The sequence below is a fragment of the Arachis ipaensis genome, chromosome B09 (genome assembly GCF_000816755.2).
Source record: "Arachis ipaensis cultivar K30076 chromosome B09, Araip1.1, whole genome shotgun sequence".
NCBI lineage: Eukaryota > Viridiplantae > Streptophyta > Magnoliopsida > Fabales > Fabaceae > Arachis > Arachis ipaensis.
Genome location: NC_029793.2, coordinates 143,600,868 through 143,627,462, shown reverse-complemented (window position 1 = coordinate 143,627,462; position 26,595 = coordinate 143,600,868). Strand labels below are relative to the sequence as shown.

Below are 26,595 nucleotides of genomic sequence, written 5' to 3'. Positions count from 1 at the left end.
AAGGGAACATTCCAAATTTCCAATAATCAAGCCCACCTTGCTGTTTCAAGTTGAAGTTTCAAGTTGAAGTTTCAAGTTTAACATGCTCTTTTGTTTTGGCAATGAAATATTGAAAAGATATAAAAATAGGGTAATATTACGGTCAAAGAAGCCAGACAACTGGAAAATTCGTATAGATAAATTATAATAGGAAAAATAAAGGTAGACAGTGAAGATATTAAACAATATGAATAATAGATATATCGGATGTTAATTTTACTAGGTGTACGGATGATTATTTTAATATTAAGATTTAGGTGGGTAATTTAGAGGTGTAGTGTGTTTTTATTTAATTGGTGGTTGTTCATGTTGTTCAAGATAGTCATTGTTTACCTAGCACTCTCCATTATAATAATATTTTAATATTTTATTAACATAAAAGTATAATATAACATTACTAATTAATTCAAATATTTTTTTTTGTAAAAAATAACTTCGGGTCGGCCCAGGCGACCCAAAGCGAAACCCGAGTCCAACCCGAAAACAACACTGGGTAAGAAATGAAAGTCCGAACTCAATAAAATATGTCTCGGATTCGGGCCAGATTTCGAGCCGGGTTAGGTCTTGAACACCCCTAGTTGTAGAGTCTTTTTTATTGAGAGAAAGTATTTTTTATCACTTTTGAGAAAAATAAGATTAAACACATTGTCATATTTGAGTATGTTTAAAAAAATATTTTAATTTTTTATTAAATTAAAATTGAATATATCAAACAAATAGGCACCTAAACTAATCGAAGTCAGTGGAATGAGGCTGGATTTACTTTGTGGACAATTGGACATAGTCTACTCTATAATAAGCCGCATGCTTATAAAATAGATTGACTTGAAATAATTTGACTCTCAAATGAAATGAATATATTCTTAGAAAAAAATAATGTCATGTGAATTATAATTATAATGAATTTCTTCTTGTGATAATTCATAATTAAGAAGTTTTATTTCATTATTTTGGTGATTAAAAGTTTTTTAATCCGAGGTCAAACTTAATATATAAATGGTATAAACAGATTATACATAACACTATATACTTAAAATAGAATTATCAATTCCACTAGAATGTTGATTCCTCCTTGGATTGTTTATGAAATTGTTGCTTTTGATGTCTAAATCTTTTGTTTCTTAAAATATATCCTTCAAAGAAGCTGTAAAGATTTGAAAAAATTTAACAAGATTTTCTAAAGATGGACATGTGATAAAATGAATGAACAAATAAAGTTATCATTTATAAGTCCATAGTAAATTTATTTTAGAAAAAAATTGAATCACTAGTATTTATAAAATGAGAAAATAAATCACAAAAAAAGGAAGTGAAAAAAAGATATTAATCGCATTTGGTTCTTGAAAAACCCACCAGCTAAAGTGTAAATAAAAGTGCAAGAAAACAAGAAAATAATAACAAAAGAAAGAAAGTGACATTCTTTGGAAATTAAAAAGGTTTCCAAGAAAATGAAAGGTTGTGTTTTATTTATTTGATGTATAGTTCATATGTCTTCGACGTAAGTGATGAAGGGCAGCAATATGGTATGAAAGACAAGAAATCCCGTTGCCGCCTATGTCTCAACTTTAAACTATTTTAAATGATTTGTGAATAAGTTAATGGTTTTCCTTGTTTTCTTCACGGTCAATTGTCCATTGATGGTGATATAGAACTTCGAAGTAGAATGATTTGTTATTATTATTATTTTAACAATAAGTATTATTAAATGGTCTTTTAATTAAATGATTGAAAGGTTTCATCTTATTTGTTATTCATTATGGGAAGAGTCGATCACTTGATGACTTCCTCAAAAACATCAAGGACACATAGGACACAGCAAAAGTTTATTACATACCACGTAAACAATTCTTAGCTTTTAAAATCAGTGTCTCTACCTCTCTTGGGACTTCAAAGTCAACATTCTACTCCCCACAACAATTCTACTTGTACAAAACTATGCATCCGGTTTAAATTTAAGAATGACACCAACCGCATAAAAGTCAGAATGATTTTGGTCACAAAGATAGGGGTAACCACAAAATAAAGGGCATAAGAGGTCAACACCAAACTACAAGTTTAGGTTTAAATATTCAATTTCCACATGCAGTTTGGGTTTCTCTTGAACAAAAGAACAGGTCATATTTCTGTTCTCTCTTCCCATAATTTTTTATCCGAGAATTGTGTTTCTTTTAGGATAAAACCAAATTAAAACCATAGCACATTAGCACATGATTTAACTCTGCTACTCATTAATCATTATAGTAAATTATCATTTCAAGCAAATTACTTGCATGCATTAACCAATCTGAAGGGTAAGTGAATTAATGTTAATAGAGTCCTTTTCGAAAATGAATAACAAACTCGTTGATAAATGATAACAGTTCATGAACCTATTGATCTAAAATTTCCAAGAATTTCTTCTTGTAAATATCATAACATGGTACATTTCTAATGCCAGTTTGCTTCATTAACATCATAAACCATAATCACCAAGGTATAACTTCTTCACATAGGTACCTAACTTGTTTGGTTACTTAACTTGCTTTTGACAGAATACAATACAGCAATTCCAGCCACAACACCAGCAATGAGAAATGAAGATTTCCCTATATGTAAACTGCCACTAGTATAAGCCCATATCCATCGAGATACAAATTGCAGCCCGCATGTATTTTTGAACTTCTGGATTGAAAACTCCTATGAAGGAAGATGCAGCAGTAGTTACTCACTCAGATTGTTACACATGCCATGTACTTTAGACAATTATTGCCTGAAATTTCCACTATCTATGGCCACTTGATTACAAACAATTATATTTCTATATAGGGCTACAAATTTTACAGAGAAAATGCAACGGAAGAAGCTCCTAAGTACTCAGGGAACCAGCTACTGCATTCTCTTCATACTTATACCCATAGTGTCAGCAAATTCAACCAAACTGGAATTGAAAGTTTCTAGAGAGAAATCCTGCACAAATATACTCATAGAAATTGTCTAAGTCTCATTAATTTGGAGTCTTCATGTGTTATTGATTTAAATATCCTCGCCGAACAATTTTCCAAAAACATGATATGATACATAAAAAGATGCATGACATAATAAAGAAAGAGTAATATATACACTATACAAGAACAAAAATATAAGTCGTCAAAAATACTTGTAAGGAAATTGGGGAATTTTATTACAATGTTTATTAGGAAACTCAATTCCTCACCTAATCAGACAAGACTATTTTGTGTTGTTCATTTATTAGGAATTTTGTTATGCATGTATTTTTTAAACACTAGATATGGAGAATTTATTAATAATTTGAAGGAACTAAAGGAAGTGCTCAAACTTTACAGCTCAATAGTCATTACTCATTACCTTTGGTAATTTATGCTGTTGGGCTAGGTGATCCACATGGAGCCTCACATTTGATGATGCAGCAACCCAGGCACCGCGGTCAACATCAGCGTATACATATGCAACAATGTCAAACAATGTTTTCGCTCCGCCTTCAATTGCTTTCAAGATATTAGCTTCTCTATTCCTACGGTTCCTGAAAATAGTGATAACAATCCTTACAGTCAGTGATTCTGACTTAATAACTGTTACTATTAACCTATATTCACATAAAGGAAGTGATTAAAGGATTGTACTTCAGATATCCACACAGCATCTGCTTTGGCCAGAGATTTATTCTCCCATGCATTGATATTAAAACATGTGGTGAGAGCTTGAGAAATTCGTATGTTGTTTGGAAGTATTCCTGCAGATGACAATCATACTAAGCAAAAGAACATCTAGTACATTGTTATTTTCTTTTATAATAACTTTCTCATGTCAATGGTTGATTTTCTAAAGTGCATGGTAATCTCTAGATCGCAGAGAACGCAATTCATTTTGAAAAAACTGAAGCCAATAATGCAGAGCAATGGTTCTCACTTGTAATCTGATATAAGAACAAGAACATAGATGCTTTTAGCATCATAACTAACAAGCTTTATTCCCACTTACAGTCATATTTCCACCAGAAGTTATGTCCAGAACAGCACTTCCTTGACTGAAACAAAGCAAATTGGTATGATATCAGAAGTCCTTATCAAAAAAGACCTAGAAGATGAAATAGGCCTTATGTTATATTGCAACTTCCAAAGAGGAAATCTGTTTCTTTTTATAAATCACACTATGCAAACTACCTATTTCTTTGTTCAATTTTGATAGGGGCATTTTTTTTCTTGGAGATCTAAGTTGACACTCTTATATTAGTCTCATCATTCTATGCTCTTCCTGTATCCACATATATCAACACATTCACTTGCCCAAAAAAGAAAGGAAGACAGCTAAAGCAGTTTTATTTTCTTAAGATAGCAAATCAGCTAACTTGGATTATCTGATATTCTGTGAAACATCCCCAGTTAGTTTGGTTATAGTATCTTTATTAGTAGACAGAACTAAAAATGATGTCATATGAAGGAAGATGTCTACAATGAAAGTACAGTAGTTCCAAATTTTAAACTATGATATTGTATGGAATCTTACCCTACACAATGATCCCCCACAATCAATGAGTGAGTGTTCTTGTGAAGCAGTGCCAAATGACCATCTGTATGTCCCTGAACCGAAAAAAGAATTTTTCATCTTCATCAGAACAGGGAAGCAATTTTACAGAGATTATAACATTTGAATTCAAGTAATGCTTGATATAGTTTGAGATATTTTTTAAACTTGGTGATGGAAAAGTTCAACCCTAGAGTGTTACTGGAAGAGTGCATGCTTGGTTTTTAACCTAGAACTCTAAGACACTCCTGCAAGCAAAAGCACATAGGATTTAAAGCATGGACAAAGCACAGGTTCACTGTTTGAAAGAACTATTGACACCAAGCTACGAATTAATTCAAACTTAAAAGGTTAAGCCATGTGTGCATGATACTCTTTGAGCATCTCCAACAGATTCTTTTATGGAAGTTTTCCATCATATAAGGAAAGGGTAAAATAAAGAAGTGGTGGATCTGCAATTAACCTGGTCATACATCTTAAATCAAATTTTGAAACGTATACAGTACATAAAGGAGTCCAAGTGGTGGAATGCGAATGTACAAGAAAAAATAAAAGCAAAAAAGGTGTGCTTTAAAGAGTGTTCTTTGTGCCGCAATGCAGATAATTGGAAAAAATATAAGGCGGCTAAGAAAGAAACAAAAGTGGCTGTAAGTGAAGTAAAAACGAGCATATGAGGGTCTCTACCAGTCCTTAGGCACGAAAGAAGGGGAAAAAGATATATATAGAATCGCAAAGAGCCGTGAAAGAAGAACGAGAGACTTGGATCAGGTTAAGTGCATAAAGGATAAAGACGGGGAGGTATTGGCTCAAGAGGAGAAGATCAATGAAAGGTGGAAGAACTACTTCTATGAGTTATTTAATGAAGGACAAAAGACTCTTCCGAGCCTTGGTCGATTATGCACGAGGGAAGAAGATCAAAACTTCGACTACTATCGAAGGATTCGAGAATTCGAAGTAAAAGAGGCTCTAAAGCAGATGAAAAATGGCAGGACAGTAGGACCCGATAATATCCCGATTGAAGTTTGGAAGGGCCTTGGAAAGAAATACGTCAGTTGGTTAATCAAGCTTTTTAATGAGATTTTAAAGTCTAAGAAGATCCCAAATGAGTGGAGGAAGAGTACCTTGGTACCTATCTACAAGAATAAAGAGGATATACAAAGTTGCGAAAACTATAGAAGGATCAAACTCATGAGCCATACCATGAAGTTATGGGAAAGGGTGATAGAACGGAGGCTGAGACAAGAGACAGAAGTAACAGATAACCAATTTGGTTTTATGCCAGGCAGATCCACCACTAAAGCAATATACCTATTAAGAAGGATGATGGAGAGGTATCGTAGTAATAAAAATAATCTACATATGGTGTTTATTGATTTGGAAAATGCGTATGATAGGGTGCCAAGGGAGGTCATATGGAAAGTTTTAGAAAAAAAAAAAGAATAAAGATCGCATATATTCGTGCAATTAAAGACATGTATGATGAGGCTACAACTAGTGTGAAGACTCAAGGTGGTGTGACAGAAAAATTTCCTATTGATATAGGATTACACCAGGGATCATCCTTAAGTCTATACATTTTCATATTAGTCTTGGAAGTACTCACAGAGCATATTCAAGAACCTGTATCATGGTGCATGCTTTTTGCCGATGATATCGTTCTTATGGGAGAGTCAAGGGAAGACTTAAATAAGAAGTTGGAGTTATGAAGAGAAGCTATAGAAGTGTATGGGCTGCACATGAGCCGTAGCAAGATGGAATATATGGAATGTAAGTTCGGCCTGCGAAGGGAAAACCCTAATATAGAGGTGAATATTGGAGATAACATCCTACGAAAAGTTAAGAGTTTTAAGTATCTTGGGTGTATTATATAGGATAATGGAGAAATTGAATAGCATGTAAATCATAGGATCCAAGCAGGTTGGTCAAAATAACGGAGTGCGTCTGGTTTTATATATAACAAAAAAGTGTCTTTAAAACTTAAAGGTAAATTCTATCGCACTGCTATCCGACTAACTATGTTTTATGGTACAGAGTGTTGGGCGGCCAAAGGGGAGCACGAACATAAACTAAATTTTGACAGAGATGAAGATGTTGAGATGGATGAGTGGTCATACGCGATTGGATAGAATAAGGAATGAAGATATAAGAGAGAGGGTTGGAGTAGCATCTATTGTGAAAAAGATGGTAGAATCGCGTATCAGGTGGTTCGGACATATGAGAAGAAGACCGACAGAACACCCAGTTAGGAAGGTAGATGAAATGAAAGATGGACAAGGGGTGAAAGATAGAAGAAGACATGAGAAGACCATCCATGAGGTGGTCAAACAAGATCTACATGTAAACGGTCTTTTTATAGACATGATACATGATAAAACTCAATAGCGTCGTTTGATTCATGTAACCGACCCCACTTAGTAGCATAAGACTTTGTTGTTGTTGTTGTTGTTTATACAGTACATAAGTTCTAGAAATTGACATTATTGCACCCAACATGGACAATTCAAGAAAGATGCTAAAATGTTAACATGACACGCCTGTTAAAAGAAGGATTACAACATGAAAAATACCGGTGCAAAAATAGCTCTTAATCTCTGACCACCAATGTTAATTTCATCATCTCCAGTAACTGAGGTATAGCCAAGTGACCAGTCATCTGTAATCCTAGAATATCAGTTGACCAACTTGGTGAAGTTTTATTTTTTGTATATCAGGTCAAAATATAGAAATCTAATAGATATATAAATAAAAATAATCTGAAATATACCTCAAAAATACTGATAAACATAGGATAAAAAAATATATATTTCAACTGAAGGGAAAGCCTTGATGAAATAGTAATATCTCTCCTCCCAAATCCCAGTAGATGGAAGCTTCATGCACTATGCCACCCTTTTTAAAATTGTATCAACTCATCCATGATGTGATCCAGACACCAAAATTATTTTGTAAATCAATTCAAATAATTTTAAAAATAGATTTCAATTTTCAAATATGAGATTCAGTCTCTAAATTGAATCAAATCAATTTCATTTTTTAATGATCTCAAAAATAGCAGAAGAAGAACTCTAAACTCTAATCATAGAGATTGTGAGAGATCCCAAATTTTGGGCTCTACAAAAGTAGTGTGACTACTTTAAGATTTGTAGCGAAGTCTTGGTAGTTTTGATATCATAAACCATTTACACAAATTCTCAATATATGAAATTTCATCATATCATGACAAATTCAAAATAATTTCATTTCTTTAACCAAGTTTCCAGCTGCACAGTTGTTGAGTTGACTAAGGAAATTATACTTGCCTGCAAACTGTCACCAAGAATATTACATAAAAACAAAAATATAACCTTTGCTTATGCGGCGCATGGTATTCTCATGTGCTAACAAGGTGGCATCAGGATTGCACTTTTGTATGACAGATAGACCTGTCATAAAGGTTTACAATATATGAGAATTAAAATAATCTGCAGATAATTACATCTTAAATATCAGTTTCCACATAGAAGACTGAACTAAGAACAGACAGTAGCTTCTGTCAGAAGACAGGAAAAAAAAAGGTGATAATTTGTGAGGTACACTTGAGTGCAGAGCTAACAAATATAAGATCATATCCAGCTTAGATGCTTTTTGTTACTCACTTAGATTTAGTTAAGAAATAACAAAGTGAAATGGCTTCTTATGAACTGCATACATTTCACCAACTGTACTGTGTACTCATAATGCAATGTGCACTAAAGGATCATAAACAGCTATAGTTCTAGGAATGACTTACCATCTACATGGTCATGGTGATGATGAGTAACAAAGACCACTAGTCTTCTTGGCAAAGTAGTAACAACTTTCTCTAGCTGATGATTACAGAGTCATAAGTTACATTTTAGTAAAACAAATTTGATAATATAGAAATTAATTATTAGTCCAAGCAATGGATCCATAGAAGAAATAGGAAACAAAGGAAAAATAAAAAGCATGTTTACACATAAATTGTTCAATAGTCATGTGAAAGTATACCTCTCCATGGAATCTTGATAAACATCCTGGATCAACAATTAGTGCATCTCCACATGCAATAAAATTATTATCCTCACAATCATTTGAAGCATTTGCAGGTGCAAATACAACCAAGTTTGTTGTGCTAAAAGGCTTTGCGGTTCTACTTTCCATAGGTATAAGTATAACACCAGGAGGGTACTCCTGAAAATGGAACAAGTTTTCCATTTTGAACCAGCATATAAAGAGAATGACTTTGAAAATTATAAGAAAATTATAGCAATGAAAGAAAAACCCCCTTTTCATCCATTTTGCACCAGCATATAAAAAATAACCCTGCTAATCCTTCCTTGGTTCACATTATCAAATTGCAGCCATAAGATGCGTATAAATAGTTTATTTTACAAATTCTTGGTTATCGAAAATTAACAATCCATGTCACATTTAAAGTTTCAACAACTCCCTAATCTGGAGGAGGTTTTCACTTTATTCAATAAGCACTAAGAAAGTTCAAGAAAACAAACCTGGTAGTTTATGGCTGGTGGGACTTTCCACTTAGCACAGTCAAATGAGTTGTTTATATGACCAACGACTACCAATGGTCCAACACGATCGTCTTGTGGCTTCACTTCCAGAAGCAAATTAAGACAGCTCTGGACGGACATCCATTTATGTGAATCTGCATATGTGAATTAGATATGCTGTTGACATAAATATAGTATCAAAATTCAAAATGGATCAACAAGCAAACACAGACTAATACTACATAAAAGTAAACAGCGGCATTGGTCTTTATTAAACTAGCCAATTCACTGCCTCGTCCAACGTAGGAACAAGCACTCATCCACTCGAAAGAAAGTGAAACAGAAAAACTGATTGGCACATGAGCTTGTAAACCTTCGACCTATTTGTCCTAACCAAATAAACATTCATGACATACTGCCCAATACAAACATCTTTTTATCATATTATGAACTACAGAAAACTTGGATAGCAAGGAAAGAGAAACCACCTAGCAAGGCAACGTCTTCAGTTACCAATTTTCCCGCAATGAAGACTGTGTTATGGGGCAAACCGGGTCCAAACGCAGCTTCCTTGATATATTTGTAAAACTTCCACTCTCCACCTTCAACTTCCCCAAACCCTATTTGTAGAAATACCTATATGCAAAAACATTTAACATGAATTTTGCAATCACCAAAGCACAAAATTCTAATTTCCTCAACAAGATATAGTCTTTACTCTTAAGTACCTCATTGAGTGCTGAACGAATGTCGAATTGACCCAAATTGAGCTCCTCAGAATGCGAGCCAGCCACTTCCACCGCAACCGGCGGCTCCGATCCTGGCTGCAACGGATTCAAGAGAGCGGAAGGCAAGTCCCAGAGATCAGAATCGACGAAGGAATCGTATTCTTGGTCGTGGAATTTGGGAGGGCGAGGCTGCTTGACGAGGAGGAACTCGTGATGGTTGGAAGGGTTTTCGATGATCAAAGCGAGTGTGTGAGCTGCCATGTGAATGGGGAAGTAGAGAAGAGTGAATTTTGAAGGTCACGGAGTGAGACAAGTGTAATTTTGGAGAGTCAAATTTAGATTAGAGAGTAATCATTTTCGTTGCAAACAAGGGAAATAGGTATCCCAGACTCAGACTCCAAAGGGAGGTAAGTGGGTGGCGCAGTCAACGGCATTTAAAGGTTACCACCGTGGTAGGTGGATGAGCCATCAGTGAAACAAGTTAGTTTGGTGGTCGGAACCATGTTTGGGTTTGCGAACAAGACAAACAGGACCACCCTGACAACAATACACATGCAATGACATAAACATTAGCTTTTTTTTTTTTTATATAATGATAATAAATTAAATATAAAAAAATAAATTATAATAATCTAATTTATTTTTATTTTTATTTAAAATATTTAAAAAAATATAATACTAAAAAATTAATAGAAATGATAAAAAAAGGATAACTCGAAAATCAATCTCTCAAATTTTATTTTATTTTCAAATAAAGTATTGTTCATACCCTGACCCAAAAGCTCAAAGCCAGGCCCAATCAAGTTAAAGGGTCCAATCTAAAAGATTGGCTTCCACTGCATGTCCGACCTCCTCTAAGAGGTCAGGTTCGACGTAGGCAAGCAACCAACGCCTATCCAAACGAGTAACCGCTTTCCCCAAATCTCTCACCCACTTCTAGAAAAGAGATCTCAACAACCCTAAGATAAAGGGGCGGTTATCCACCATTAAAGGTGGAACTATTTCAACGGTGGTTATTCGCTCATCACCTATAAATACACTGACACCCCTCAGGTATATTTAAGTTCTAATATACTTAAACCTGCTTAACCCTTTGTTGACTTAGGCATCGGAGTGTCTTGCAGGTACCACCCCCACCCTTTCAAACACACAACTCGGACGGCGGCTCACTGACGTAGGACAAGTCGGAGACCACCTTCCTTAAATGCTTGGGCCTCACACACAAGCCCAATCATCATCTGGTTTCAGATAACCCCCAGAACATTAGCGCCATTGTTGGGGACCTGGAGATCAACGCACAATGGCGGACGATCAACATGAAGACGAACACATTGCATCCGAGTGTGATCAAGAGCATCAAGACACAGTCAATAATGACCAGGCAATAATCCCTCTACCAGGAATGGAAGAACCGCGTGGCGAAGGTCCCTCAGGTGTTCAAGGACCGAGGAAAATCTCCTCTAAGGTTCACCAGACCGAAAGGGAGGGACAATCTCATTCCACCGACCTCATGGGGTTACTACATGGCCACCAAGGTTGACTGGAGCGACAGCGTGAAGCGGAGAGGAGTCTAAAGAAAGAGATTGAGCGACGAAAAGAGCTTGAAGAAAAGCTCTCGAAGCTGGAATCCAATCTCCGAAATAAGGACTCTTGCGCAGATCGAGAGGATACCCATTGGGGGAAGAAGACCCGTTCACTGAGGATATCATGAGGGCTAAAGTTTCTAGGAACTTCAAAAGCCCTAATATGAGCTTGTATGACGAGACAACTGACCCGAAGCATCACCTCAGTAACTTCAAAAGTCGGATGTACTTAGCCGATGCATCGGACGCTACTCGTTGCAAGGCCTTCCCAACGACCTTAATGAAGGCGACCATGAAGTGGTTTGATAGCCTTCCCCCTAGGTCGGTCACCAGCTTTGACGACCTCTCGCGTAAGTTCTTTACGCGATTTTCAATTAAAAAATATAAGGTCAAGCATGCCCCAAGTCTACTTGGAGTAAAACAGGAGGTTGGAGAGCCCCTGAGAGACTACATGAAAAGGTTCAACAAAGCATGCTTAGAGATCCAAGACTTGCCTACTGAGGCAGTAATAATGGGACTCATCAATGGACTCCGAGAAGGACCCTTCTCCCAGTCCATCTCAAAGAGACATCCGACTTTCTTGAGCGATGTACAAGAACGAGCCGAGAAGTACATCAACATGGAGGAAAATGCCAGGTTACGAGAACCGAATTGGTGACTTGGGAACCCTCAACAATCAAAAGAAAGGGAAAGGGAGCCCAAGAGAAAGGAAGAAGTCGGATATGAGAAACCCAGAAGATATCATAACTACACCCCCATTGAGAGTTTTCCTCGTAGATGTGTACAGGGAAATTGCCATACCGAGAAGCTTCCTCCCCATGTCCAATAAAAAATAAAAAAGGGGGGAAGTCGTAATGAGTATTGCAAGTACCATAAGCTTTATGCATGGGCACTCAACGAATGATTACTGTGACCTAAAAAATGTGATAGAAAAGTTGGTCAGAAAATGTCGGCTGGACAGATATCTCATAAAAAAGTCAAGTAGTCAGGGAAAAAGGAAGAGAGATGATGCAGACCTTAAAAAGATAGGTCCACTTCCACAAACTCCAGAGCGACATATTCATATGATTTCAGGAGGGTTTGCTGAAGGAGGACTTACCAAGTCATCTCGGAAATGACACCTAAGTCTATCAAGTCGGGAGCGATGGACCCGACCTTCCTACCATCTCAAAAGGGCTGAAGTCCAAAATTTTAAGCATCGACTTCATTGTTGTCGATGTAACATCTGCTTACAATGCCTTGATAAGCAGAACGACTTTAAATCGGCTGGGAGCGGTTGTTTCTACCCCTCACCTTTGCATGAATTTCCCGACGTCAGAGGGAATTGCTACTATCAGAGGAGATAAGAAGTTGGCAAGGAAGTGTTACAATGAAAGCCTGAACCTAAAAGGAAAGAGTAAGGAAGTTAATACAGTGGAGCTCAGAGGGGTCCGAGCGAAAGAAGAGTTACAACCACAGCCCGGAGGAAAGACGGAAGAAGTCCATATTGGACAATAGGTCGGAAATAACACCAGCATAGGAGCCAATATAAGGGCAGAACTGAAGCAAGAGCACGTAAAGCTCCTATGAGAAAATTTCAACTTTTTCGCTTGGAAAGCCTCCGACATGTCTGGGATAGATCTCGAGCTTATGTCGCACAGGTTGACTGTCTACCTAGGCTCCCGACCTGTCCAGCAAAGGAGACGGAAGCTCGGGCCAGAACGAGCTCAAGTGGTCGAAGAACAAGTACAAGCCTTGCTAGAGGCCGGATTCATCAGAGAAGTCAAGTGTTCGGCCTAGCTGGCGAATGTGGTGTTGGTCGAAAAACAGAATGGCAAGTGGAAGATGTGCGTCGACTACACTGACCTCAACAAAGCATGTCCAAAGGACCCATATCCCCTACCCAACATTGATGCCATAGTAAATTCCAGCTCGGGATATCAATATGTGTCATTCATAGATGCCTACTCGGGATATAATCAAATCCGAATGTATAAGCCGGATCAGGAGAAGACATCCTTCATCACGCCCAAAGCGAATTATTGCTACATGGTCATGCCATTTGGATTTAAAAATGCAGGGGCCACATATCAAAGGCTGATGAATAAGGTGTTCGCACCTCACCTAGGAAGCTTAATGGAGGTATATGTAGTTGACATGTTGGTAAAAACCAAGGATGATGCCTGCCTCCTGAACGACCTCTCGCAAGTCTTCGACACCATAAGAAAGCGTAGGATGAGGTTAAATCCCACCAAGTGCACTTTCGCAGTAGAAGCCGAAAAATTCCTAGGTTCATGCTAACAAAAAGGGGGATTGAAGCCAATCCCGACAAGTGTAAAGCAATCCTAGAAATGAAGAGTCCGGTCTGTTTGAAAGAAGTCCAGCAGCTGAATGGCCAACTTGCGGTGTTATCCAGATTCTTGGTGGGATCAGCACTGAGATCCCTACCACTTTTTTCACTACTTAAAAAAATGCAAGTTCAAATGGATTCCTGAAATCGAGGAGGCCTTTTAGGAGTTCAAAAAGATTTTGAGCCAACCACCCATCCTCACCCGGCCAAAAACAGGGGAAGAACTCGTATTATATCTAGCTGTTACCGAGAAGGCTGTGGCATCAGCATTAATCAGAGAAGATGAGGTCGGGCAACATCTCATCTACTTCACTAGCAAGGTGTTACAAGGCCCCGAGTTAAGGTACCAAAAACTTGAAAAGTTTGCATATGCCTTAATCGTAGCATCAAGAAGGCTCCGACCTTATTTTCAGACCCACACCATCAGAGTTCGGACGAACCAACCTATGAAGCAAATCCTTACAAAAATGGATATTACGACCAGAATAGTTCAATGGACCATAGAACTATCCGAGTTCGACTTGAAGTATGAGACTCAGACAGCAATTAAAGCTTAATGCCTCACCGACTTCATAGCAGAATATGCAGGCAACCAAGAGGGGGCCTCCACAACCTGGGAGTTATATGTGGATGGGTCCTCCAATAAAGTCGGAAGTGGGGCAGACATAATACTAGTTAACCAAGAGGGAACTCAGATAGAGGTATTTCTAAAATTTGAATTCCCAGCTTCCAACAATCAAGCTGAATATGAAGCTCTGATTGCTGGACTAAAGTTGGCCAAAGAAGTTGGTGCGACCAACGTGGTAGTCTTCAGTGACTCCCAAGTAGTAACTTCTCAGATTAATGGGGAATATCAGGCAAAAAATTCCAATATAAAAAGGTACTTGGAAAAAACACTGGAGCACCTTAGAGAATTCCCTAGGACTGAAGTCAAGCACATAACTTGGGAACTCAACGGTAGAGCTGATGCACTCTCAAAGTTAGCAAGTACCAAACCGAGAGGAAATAATAGAAGTATGATACAAGAAACTCTCTAGGAGCCCTCAGTCTCAAAGACGGATAACGGGCTACATGTCTTACCCGTTTCTGGCCTGGATCTCGGATGGATGACTCCCTTAATCGAATATCTGAAATTTGACATCCTACCCGAAGAACAGAAAGAGGAAAAGAAAATTCGGAGGGAAGCACATAGCTACATCTTGGTGCGAAATGTCCTTTATAGAAGAGGAATATCTACACCATTATTAAAGTGCGTCCCGACCTCTAGGACAGATGAGGTCTTGGAGGAGGTGAACAATGGAATTTGCAGAAACCACCTTGGAGTGAGATCCTTGGCTAGGAAGGTAATACGAGCTGGATTCTTTTGACCGACTTTACAAAAGGACGCAACCAACTTCGTTAAAAAGTGTCAGCCATGTCAAATGCATGCTAACTTCCACGTTGCTCCCCTTGAAGAGCTCATTAGCATAACATCTCCATGGTCATTTGCAAAATGGGGACTGGATCTACTCGGACCTTTTTCCCAAGCACCAGGCCAGGTCAAATACCTGATTGTAGGAGTTGATTACTTTACCAAGTGGATAGAAATAGAGCCACTGGCCAACATCATCGCATAGAGAAGTCGAAAGTTCCTTTATAGGAACATAATTACCCGATTTGGGGTTCCCCATTCTATCACCACATATAATGGCACTCAGTTTATAGACTCCACATTCAAAAGCCTGGTATCCAGCATGAAGATCAAGCATCAATTCACTTCGGTGGAGCATCCTCAAGCCAATGGGCAGGCCGAAACTGCCAATAAAATTATATTGGCAGGATTAAAAAAGAGGCTACAGGATGCAAAGGGAGCTTGGGCTGAGGAGCTCCCCCAAGTACTATAGGGATATAGAACAACACCTTACTCCACGATTGGGGAAACACCTTTCCGACTTGCATATGGAGTGGAAGCCATGATCCCGGTAGAGATTAATGAGTAGAGTCCAAGGGTGAGATTCTATAACGGGGTTGACAATATTCAAGCCCAAAAAGAAGAGCTTGAGCTACTCCCAGAGGTTCAAGAGCAAGCGCAAATAAGACAAGCAGCCTTAAAAAAAAAGATGGCAATAAGGTACATCCAAAGAGTCATTCGAAGAAGCTTCGCCTCAGACGACTTAGTCCTCATCCGCAATGATATCGAGATGAACAAGTCGGGAGACAGAAAACTCGCTGCAAACTGGAAGGGACCTTACAAGATAACTGAAGTATTGGAAAATGGTTATTATAAAGTGTCCGACCTGGGAGGCTCCGAGCTCCTAAGGTCGTGGCACGCTTGCAATATGAAGAGATATTACAGCTAAAAGCGAACCTCGCTCCCTGATGTACTCTTTTTCCTGACTTCACAGTTTTTTTTTCAAAGAGGGTTTTCCTGAAAGGGGGTTTTAACGAGGCATCAAAGCGAGGGCTAGGGGCATGAAATTTATCCCCTTAGTAGCCAAAGCACCCTTTTAAAGTTACATTAGTAATAATATCTCTCCCTTTATTATCTTTTCTTTAGAATTTTCATTTACCATTACTACGATACGCACCAACTTAAACTCGAGAAAATACAAAAATCCATTCCCCGACCTATATGGTCGGCAAGATAAAGTGACGAGGTACAAGTCGGTGTAAAGGGATTGTAAAAAGACGAGCATAACAACTCGGCAGTAAAAGGCAAACGACTTACAAGTCGGAAATCCCTGAGTAGTACAAAATGCATCGCGAAAATAACCTAAGTTACGATTCAATAGTAAAGATAGATTGAACGTCTAAGCTAAAGGAATGGAAATTAGAAATTGCGGAAAAACGCTAAGAGACTTTTTCTAACAAAGGTACCACAAAACCTTGTCCAAATAAAAAAATTGCTTAGTAAAAAGCTTTCCTAGACAGTAGCAAAATTACCTACTAATAAAACAGGACTCACAGGAAACTTCACGAAAATAGCTACTTTGTTAAAGTTCCATTAGGAAAGGACCAAACATGCCCAAAAAGTTTGCAGCAGTTGTTAAAGATCCTTAAAGGATCAAAAGTCAAGAAATCATCAGCAGAAACACATAAAAACATACATAAAAATTGTTCATAATAAAAGGTCCCACAAAACGGGCCTTAAGAGCAATTTCAAATAGAGCTAATTAGAGGGTTGGAGTCACCATCAGGAGGAGAAGGTAGGTCGGTCACAGAAGTCGGAGGATTCGGAGGGATCTCTTATGCAGCAGAGGTCGGAGTAGCCTCGGGTTGAGCAGATGAACTTGGCAAAAACCCCTCGAATAAATCAGTCTCAAGAGGAGCGGACTCAACTAAACGCTGCCCAGCCGTCTTCAACTCGGAATCGGTAGGAGGGTGAGGAGGAGATACAATTTCACCATTAATAACAACTTTATCAGGGTGAAGAGGTGACAGATCTAAGTCGGGAGCCAAAACTCGGACTTATTCTTTCAACACCTCAAACACCATTTCGGTACCTTCAGCCATAGATTCCTCCAAGTCCTGGTATCCCTCCCTAAGCCGATCCAAATGCTCTTGAAGCTCTATTTTATCTGAAAAGAAGCGCACATAATTCTGCTCGGCCTTCTCCTTCAGACCCTCAGCCATAGCCAAAAAGCCCATCAATTGCTTCTCCCTCTCACGAGACTTGGAAAGCTCGTCTTTTAACCAATCCATCTCCTCTGTTAACCTTTTCTTATCCTCACGAAACATGGCTAGTTGAACCTCGAGAACCTCTAAAGAATGCTGGGTGGCGTTCAGAGGAGTTTTTTCCATTTCCTTGAGAAAAGAGGTAACACCCGAGTAGTACGAATCACCCCTCGGATTAAAATTTGAAGATGGTTTATGATAGAGGCATCATCCATGGCAATTGAGCAATGGGAAAGGATACGCCTCTCACAGAACTTCACTCCATTAAAAACAGAGTCACCAATGTTAGAGACACTAGACTCTGAAATTTTCCTCTTCTTTAAAACAGGCTCCGAGGAGGGAAGAACCGGAGGGGTAAGCACAAAGGGAGGAGGAGGAGGAGGGGTTGGAAGATTTACCGATTTGGCCAAGCCAGAAGAAGTCGCCCTTATATCCGACTTCAGAGGAGAATAAGTAGTCGAGGTCCCGCCTTCTTGTAGCTGAGCAGCTCGGGCCCGGGCGTTTCTCTTCGCCTCCTGAACTTTTTGATATGCTTTAGATCCGATTTTCATTTTTTCTACAAAAGAAATGAAGGCACATCAATGAACAAGTCGGGAGAAACAAGAGTCATCTATGAAACAAAAAAGTAAATGGCTACCTAATTCGGTACGGACATAACTCGGAGTTTCGAAAAGGAAATTTTTTGTATTGAGATTTGGAGCCCGTCCCCAAGCTTCTCGGAAGAATTCAACTACAGCCTCTTCGACTTCATCCAAATCTACCAAATGGTACTTTTCAACAGAGGCTGCCTCTACCCAGTATAGAGGAAAGCGAGGCTCATTATTTTTAGTAAGAAAGAAGGGATGGTGACCCTCTACAACTCGAACTTTGAAAAAGAAATTTTTGAAATCATGGAAAGAGTCATCAAAAATCGAAAACACTTTCTGGCCCTGGATAGCGCGGAAAGAAACCTGATGTTGCTTGTTCTTAGAAGAAGCACTGAAAGGCTTGGTAAGATGGAAAAGAAAGAAGAATATCTTCAAAGAAATCGGAAAATCAAGCTTGCGACTGACGAGCTGGTAGATCTTCATGAAACCCCAAGAATTAGGGTGAAGTTGAGAAGGAGCAACTTGGCAGTAAGAAAGAACTTCAGTTTCAAAATCGGAGAAAGGAAAAGTCACCCCAAGTCTGGTGAAGAGACAGTCATACATAAAAATAAAAGGGGGTCTGAATCTACAATTTTGCCAAAACAGACTCTGTCCTCGGGATCAGGGGCAACTAATTCATATTTGACCTCATCCTCCCCAGTGTTACAGAGCCTGTGGTGTTTCCGAAACTCATCAACAAAAACACTATCTACCAGGGGAACCTCACAAAGAACAGAGGCGTCTACCCATCTTAACAGATCCTTAGGAACCCTCGAAGACATTTTTGAAACAGAGGGGCAAGACATAAGGGATGATATACCTACATTACGCAAAGAAAAATAAAATCATCAAAAAACCAAGTTGAACAGGAAAAACTTTCTTAAGCAAAACGGGGACCGTCAACAGTCTAAAAAAAAGCAATCTTTCAGAAAAAAGAAAATATGCAAAGCCTAAAAAATTTCCTAATATAGTACAGCGGCAAAAACTGCATATACACCAAGTACACTCTAACACATCCAATTCGCTTAAACAGAAACAAGGCAAACCCTACAAAGTTAAGAAAGAATGTTGGCCATGAGGAACTAACCTTGTCTGGGAAGAAGAAAATGTCAGCGAGGATGAAGCAAAACGCCGAAACCAACGGTGCGGAGAGTAAAACTCCAAAGTACCAAGATATGTAAGAAAGCGTAAGAAAAAGTTCGAAGAGAAGACGAAAAAGAAGAAAGAGAAAAAGGGGGGAAATATTTATAAGACACCAGGGGCATAAATGTAAAATAGCCCACTCATTAAAGGTGCGCCGTTACTAATGTAACCACTCACCACGTGTTAATGCGAGAAGCCAACGGACGCGATGGTTAGAAATTCAAAATCACATCGGTTTTAAGTCAAAATCGCATCGGATTTCCGACTGGAATCAGTACTCGAATCTGACTCGAACAAAGAGGTCGGCCTCGAGTAGGGGAACTGTTCATACCCTAGCCCAAAAGCTCAAAGCCATGCCCAATCAAGTTAAAGGGCCCAATCTAAAAGATTGGCTTCCACCGCCTGTCCGACCTCCTCTAAGAGGTCGGGTTCGACGTAGGCAAGCAACTAACGCCTATCCAAACAAGTAACCGCTTTCCCCAAATCTCTCACCTACTTCTAGAAGAGAGATCTCAACAACCCTAAGATAAAAGGGCGGCTATCCACCATTAAAGGTGGAACTACTTCAATGGTAGTTCTTGGCTCATCACCTATAAATATACTGACACCCCTCAGGTATACTTAAGTTCCAATATACTTAAACCTGCTTAACCCTTTGCTGACTTAGACATTGGAGTGTCTTGCAGGTACCACCCCCCACCCTTTCAAACACACAACTCGAACAGCGGCTCACTGACGAAGAACAAGTCGGAGACCACCTTCCTTAAAAACACTTGGGCCTCACACACAAGTCCAATCATCATCCGATTTCAGGTAACCCCGAAACAAGTACCATTTTGACATCTTATAAATATTACTTTATTTAATTATTTTACCAAAACTAAAATATTTAGTTTGTTAAAATATTGGTTTAACCGTTTTTATATTTATGTTATATTAATATATATTTCAAAAGACAAATTTGTAAAAAAATACAATTGTAACTAAATTTTTTAAAACAAATATATTGTATACGACATCTTCTTTTGTATTTTCTTATAAAAAAAATACGCTTCATCATTTACTAAAAAATACTCTTTATCATAACATGTTAGTATTTCATGTTATTTATAAGTTGACAATTGACATATCATTATTATTTCATTATGTATGTCTAAAATTTGGATCCTTTGATGGTGCAATTTCAGTTCATAAAATAGGTAAAGAAACACCAGTTCATAGCTCCCCAGCCCCCAAGTCACCATTTCTTTTTTCTTTTGGGACTGTGGCACCAATGCACCATAAAAAAATTGCTACTAAAATTGTAGGTGCATCGTGAGTGGATGAACTATGGACCGTTTTTGCTTTAGTAGGTTCGTGCACTCATGTCTGATGCACGTTTCTTCTTTTTTTTGCCCCCTTAAAAAGAAAAAAAAAACTTAATGGTGGAATTGTTTCAAGTTATGATTCAGGAGGGGAAAACAATTCAAGTAATCACAGGAAAATGTATAATTAGTAAGTGAGATTTGGAGACTTCATGAATTTAATGGCCACTACTATGGACTTCAATGCCATATCAATTTATTCATGAGCGTCATTTATAATTTATTAAATAAAATTAAATGAATATACAAAGAAGAATATTTATGACACTATAAAGTGAAAGTATATCTCCAAAATATGATCAAATATTCAGAGAGTAATTAATATATAATCTGCAGGTAGATTTTTCGTCCAATAAAAATCTTAAAATTTTGTCTAAGAAATTAAAACTGCTTACAGAAAGCTAGCTCTCAAGTACGTTTCTTTCTTTACTCCTCCTTTTGTTTTCAATATAGAAATCCCATTTAGGTTGTGTGATACTGATTTTTTGTTTTAGCTGAATTTATGTGGATACTTGTGTATGAGTTTCCGGTTGTTTATGAAGCTGTTGTTTTAGCTTGCTTTTAGAGTGCTGTATCCTTTTCTGTTAGAGTCATTTATTTTCCTCAGATAGGCTGCAAATGGAAGAGTTATTTTTACTTCTTGTTCTTGTTCCGGAAGATTTTGTATGTAAAGCATTAGCTTAAGTACTTAATATCGAGGGAATAATTGAAGAACATGTGAAGGTGGTGAAGAGGACTCTTATCTTATTAGATAACCTTTGATGTTGTATATTGCACCAATTCCCAGATGGGCATGAGTGCAGAGAGGACTATCAAATCAATTAAAGCACTACTTAGATATTTATGTCAGTTTTTTATTTGAATCCTGTAGAATCAAGGAGTTTTTGTAGTTCTTTATTTAATGGGAATGACCTTGATAATCATGAAATTATGTGGGATCTTATTGTATGTATCTATGATGGATAGGTATCACCCTGACAAGAATGCCAGCAATCCTGAAGCGTCAGAACTATTTAAAGAGGTTGCTTATTCTTATAGTATCTTGTCCGACCCGGAGAAGAGAAGGCAGTATGATAGTGCAGGATTTGAGGTCCCTTTCGTTTCTTTCCTATGCGAATGCAGAGCTCTGTTTTCTCTTTTTTCTATTTTTCTTTTCCAACAAGACATTGGGGGGAATCCATATTTATCCGCACAGCATGCAATATAGGCATTTTATTTTTCTCAAGTTGGAAATTGGACCTGCAAGGATGTGTTATATCTTCAAAGCTACATTACATCTTAGGAAAGAGACTGAGTCAATTCACCCTGCTTGCCTGCAACGTGTACTACATATCTATACTTGATTCATTTGACTAAAGTTATACGTGTCATGTATGTAGGATAATATGAAGTCCAAGCCATTTGTTTTCATATAAAGTTCATGTGCATATGTTCTGCTTTTGTTTTCCTGACTTGTATCCTTTAGGTAGTAATTATTAATTATTATCTTTGCCATTAATTGCATGTTAATTCTGTTTATGCATCATAAATTCATAATTTTTATTTGCATGTTAATTCTTAAAAATGTACGTTTCAGTGGTATTATACTTCTTGTTGGAAGTGAAATTGTTTTGCTTTTATGTACTATATATTTTTCATTCTCTAAGCTATTTTGCCAAAAACATATCAGGCACTTGATGCTGATAGCATGGACATGGAAATTGACTTGTCTAATCTAGGGACAGTCAACACAATGTTTGCAGCTTTATTCAGGTGTGACTTTGGTACAAGGCTGCTGCTTGATTTTGAAAATTACTTGACTTCACTTTGCTTCTTATTCTATTTTATTATAGCAAGCTGGGTGTCCCTATCAAGACAACCATTTCAGCTAATGTTCTTGAGGAAGCTCTGAATGGGACAGTTACAGTCAGACCGCTTCCTATTGGAACATCAGTGAGCGGAAAGGTTCCTGCTTTCTTTATGATGAATGGAGTTTTATATTAGTCGCCTTGGTATTGTATTTGTTCCACTTATGTCGCAAGTTGCAGGTAGAGAAGCAATGTGCTCACTTTTTTGGTGTGACAATAAATGAGGAGCAAGCTGAGTCAGGGATTGTAATAAGAGTTACTTCAACTGCACAAAGCAAATTCAAGGTACCATTGTACCTTTGTTATAGCAACCCTCTAACTTTGTTAGTCAATCTGGTGCAGTTTTTGGTATTGGTTGATGTTATTGGATTTTAATGCTTGAGGTTGATTTTTCAGTTACTTTACTTTGAACAAGATGCAAATGGTGGCTATGGTTTAGCACTGCAGGTAATCTTTGTTGTTTTAATGCTTCTACATTTAGTCTCCTTTCCTTGTTAGACTGATTTTACCAAACTAAGTGATTCTAAATTGAAATTACGATAAGCATGGTACTAAGCTTTTCATAGTTGATTTGTACATTACACATACTACAATTAGTCATAGAAGTAGTGCATGTGCAATTACAATTGAATGTATATTTAGTAAATATTGCATACATTTTTTTTTCTGTACAGGAAGATAGTGAGAAAACTGGCAAGGTGACATCTGCCGGAATGTATTTCTTACATTTTCAAGTGTACAGAATGGATTCAACCATGAATGCGGTATGAAGTTAGGTTTCATTGCGTTCCTTTTTCCTGTGTTTTAAGTGATTTTTTGAAAGTGACGGTTACTTTTAGTGCTATGGTACAGTTAGCAATGGCCAAGGATCCTGAAGGGGCTTTCTTTAAAAGGTTGGAAGGTCTTCAACCTTGTGAAGTCTCGGAACTAAAGCCTGGCACCCATATATTTGCTGTTTATGGTCTGAATAATTTATTTTTGCTTTATCATTCTTTGCTTTCTAGGGATATTTTTATTACACAAAAAATCTATTAACACTAAATCAACTTGTTATCGTTTAGGGGATAACTTTTTTAAGACTGCTAGCTATACAATTGAGGCAGTATGTGCAAAATCATATGAAGATACCACCCAGAAACTTAAGGACATTGAGGCTCAGATTTTAAGAAAGAGGAATGAGCTACGCCAATTTGAAGCAGAATATAGAAAGGTTACTATTTGCTTTACTCAATCGTGGCTTATGGTTTGTCTTGAGATCCTTACAGTATTTTGTCTCTTAATTGATTTTCAGGCATTGGCTCGCTACCAGGAAGTGACAGAGAGATATGCAAAAGAAAAACAATCTGTATGTTCTTTGCTGTAGTGACAACTGCATTTCTGGAAATGCTCCACTTGCATAATTTTTAATTATAATGTTTCCCTTACCTGAATTAGTTAAAAGTTGAAAAGATCATCTATCTGATGAATTTTGGCAAGCTAAATCAATTACAAATTTCTGACCCTGCTTGCTAGCATTCATAATCCATAGCAATCGTGAACCCATTTTTTCTGTGGTTTATTCTAAAAGCGACTTCTATCGAGAGAATATAATTAAATTTCTAGTTTCAATCCTCTTAGTCTTAAACCTATTGAAAATTTTAGTCATCAGTCAATATTTGCACTTGCTAGTATAAATTTATAATATGATGTAACTTGTGTTATGTCACTTTTCCAACCTTGTTGACTCTTATTTGCTGCACAGGTAGATGAGCTTCTGAAACAAAGAGACGGCATCCATTCATCCTTCACGATTGTCAAATCAACCAATGTTAGCGGGACTGCTAGTAATTTAAGCAATGGAAGCTCTAGCAAAGTTTCTGGTGATGAATCCAAAGGTGATAGCCCCGGGGAAGATGGAGGGTCGGATGGGAAGGACAAATCGGCCAAGAAGAAATGGTTTAACCTGAATCTTAAGGGCTCTGATAAGCGGTTGATTTAAAATGAAGATAGATTGTGATTATCTCCATCAATCTCAGCTTGAGTGTCAATGATGGCATGGCCACAAACACAGCAGCCTGCAGTGTATCTTCTGGAATATTTTTGTTTTTCTTGGTTGGTGGTTTTTTAACCAGGTTTGTGAACTGGTTTTGTTAGCCGTTCGTTGGTATTTAGTGCATTCCAGGTTATATATATGTCTCTCTTTAAGTCTTAATTGTTTCCAATATTTTTGTCATCAGTGAGATTCATATCATCCAATTCCCTTGTAGCTTCCTCAACACAAACATAGTTTTGATATTGTAATCATATATTCATTTTTGTAAAAGGTATCACTTTCATCCATCCTTGCTCTTCTTAGGAACTTCTTAAAATGTTCACCTTTCTTTTTTTTTTTGGACATGGCCTTGGGCCAGAGAACTGGCCTGACCCAGACAAAAAAAATCTCCCTTTCAATCTCTGACATTGTTTTTATAATTTTGTATTTGTTAAACAGAATATTATTATTGTACTAGTCCAAAGGATAATTTTACAAATCCATGTTTACTCTCTCTGTAATTCTATTAGTACCAAGCTAATTAGAAATTGGAGAGCTAACTGTAATTGAATGAATTATGGGTTAAGATGGATTTTGTAACTAACCTGCCATGGATAAGGGAGTAGGAGAAGGGTATTAGTAGTAACAGAACTGGCTCTTCAAACCTCACCCATCACTATCTTACTGTTTCTTCTGAATTTTTGCATTTTTCTATTCAACTATTTTTCCTTCTATATTGTTTGTGAATTTCCTTTTCTTAGGTACTAGTTACATATTCTAACTATTTTCTCAATCCAAATAAAAATTTAGAAGTAGGTACTTATTGGAGACCGGAACAAAGATTATAAATTAGTTTTCTTAAGCAAATGATTATTGGTCTTAAAAATTGAACTCCTAAGAAATTTTGGAGACTGATTAGAAGATACTATTCAGCTATCATTTCAGTAATTTGCCAATAATGAATGTCTTACCTAACCCTTTGAACAGTGTTTAATTTTTCACACTCTTTATTACTTACTTCCTTGACTTGGTTTAATTGATTTTTCTCCTTCATTCAATTCCTAACCAACATATGGAATCAAGAACAATAATTAGCCAAACTTTTCCATGAATTGATGTGAACTTTGACACACACTGAAAGACATACATATATTTGCATCTGACAAATAAATAAAATAGACTATACTCCAAGTCCAGCCACTAGCAATTTTGTGTAACTTGTTGGGCTATGTTTGTACAACGAAACCACCACCTTATATCAACTCACATTTTTATTTTATTTTATTTTTGATTGAAAGGTAACTGATACATACATACATACCTATATATAGTGACCATACTGAACTTCATGCAGTACTATATTCAAGAGTAAAATAATGAAAACATATATGAGTACAAGGAATTTCTTTTTCGAACAAACAATAAAAAAGAAATCTTTATAAATTATCATAGTTTGAGAACACTTCGTTGCATAGCTATAAATTAAGTTATTGATAGAATCAAGCAGCTGTAAAGCGTATTTTTTTTCTTTTTTTCTTTTTTTTTTTCCCCGTTTAGTGACAATATATAAGTTCGCATGTCAATTATTTTATCACAATTTTTTACATAACGAGAAATTTTTAAACTTATTTAATTGGCCTCATATTGACTTAAAATTGTGTTATTAGTTATAGGAATATATTTTAACTATAGGAATCTGAATAAAATTTTGTCTTTACGTTAAAGACAACAGTTCCAGAAAATTGAAAGTTGTCCAATGTTTCGATTAATTAATGCATCCATAAACAAAAAATACTAAAAGAGAAGTTAATTATTAAATAGTTTGCAAATTTAAAAAGAAAAAACATGCATACTTTTCCTAGTAGGAACATTTGGAATCTAGGTTTCAACGTGAACATTGTTGCTAAAGAAAACTATTTCTAAATGTAGAAGCTGAAAATTAAATAGGAAACTAAGCTGGAACACCCGAAATTGGAAAAATAAGTGAAGTAGTGATGTGGTCAATGAAGAAAAATAAATAAATTTGTATAGATGCAAACAGTTTAGTGCCCATGTGGCATTAACTCTCTCTACCGTGCAAAGTAAACTTTATACTAACAACAACAATAATGCTTCTCTTTTTCTTTATAATATAAGATAGATAGAGTGGTGTTAATGTTAGATTTTGTCGTGTCATGCGCAAATGTCCCCTATGCATGTCTTTGGGTTATATATGTTATGTGAGTGGCAATAGTATATA

The 26,595-nt window shown here is 37.1% G+C and overlaps 2 protein-coding genes across 3 annotated transcripts; one reads left to right on the top strand and one right to left on the bottom strand.

Annotated features, from left to right (window-relative positions):
* LOC107618147 lies at positions 2,358–10,353 on the bottom strand. Of its 2 annotated transcripts, none has more exons than XM_016320105.2 (12): positions 9,800–10,353; positions 9,560–9,707; positions 9,072–9,226; positions 8,569–8,751; positions 8,330–8,405; positions 7,905–7,982; positions 7,128–7,213; positions 4,543–4,616; positions 4,018–4,063; positions 3,660–3,769; positions 3,385–3,559; positions 2,358–2,985 (listed from the first exon to the last, which is right to left on the bottom strand). In XM_016320105.2, the coding sequence occupies exons 1-12, from the start codon at positions 10,058–10,060 to the stop codon at positions 2,905–2,907; spliced, it is 1,473 nt and encodes a 490-aa protein (XP_016175591.1). In that variant the 5' UTR covers positions 10,061–10,353; the 3' UTR covers positions 2,358–2,904. The 2 variants fall into 2 exon arrangements, with proteins under 2 accessions (XP_016175591.1, XP_016175590.1); XM_016320104.2 differs by having other exon boundaries at positions 2,358–2,715.
* On the top strand, positions 20,838–24,664 carry LOC107616173 (chaperone protein dnaJ 15). Its single transcript, XM_021111078.1, has 11 exons — positions 20,838–20,910; positions 21,465–21,588; positions 22,168–22,250; positions 22,331–22,442; positions 22,526–22,630; positions 22,742–22,792; positions 23,020–23,109; positions 23,198–23,306; positions 23,407–23,555; positions 23,637–23,690; positions 24,087–24,664. The coding sequence occupies exons 3-11, from the start codon at positions 22,186–22,188 to the stop codon at positions 24,321–24,323; spliced, it is 972 nt and encodes a 323-aa protein (XP_020966737.1). The 5' UTR covers positions 20,838–20,910; positions 21,465–21,588; positions 22,168–22,185; the 3' UTR covers positions 24,324–24,664.

What these genes read in the sequence shown, in the direction of transcription:
- LOC107618147 (XM_016320104.2), bottom strand. Translation starts at nt 10,060, where the DNA reads ATGGCAGCTCACACACTCGCTTTGATCATCGAAAACCCTTCCAACCAT. An exon ending in CATGCGCCGCATAAGCAAAG is followed by an intron (nt 7,214 to 7,904) that starts GTTATATTTTTG and finishes CTAGGATTACAG; the next exon opens with ATGACTGGTCACTTGGCTAT. An exon ending in CTTCTGGTGGAAATATGACT is followed by an intron (nt 3,770 to 4,017) that starts GTAAGTGGGAAT and finishes TGTCATCTGCAG; the next exon opens with GAATACTTCCAAACAACATA.
- LOC107616173 (XM_021111078.1), top strand. Translation starts at nt 22,186, where the DNA reads ATGGACATGGAAATTGACTTGTCTAATCTAGGGACAGTCAACACAATG. An exon ending in CCATATATTTGCTGTTTATG is followed by an intron (nt 23,307 to 23,406) that starts GTCTGAATAATT and finishes GTTATCGTTTAG; the next exon opens with GGGATAACTTTTTTAAGACT. An exon ending in TTGAAGCAGAATATAGAAAG is followed by an intron (nt 23,556 to 23,636) that starts GTTACTATTTGC and finishes ATTGATTTTCAG; the next exon opens with GCATTGGCTCGCTACCAGGA.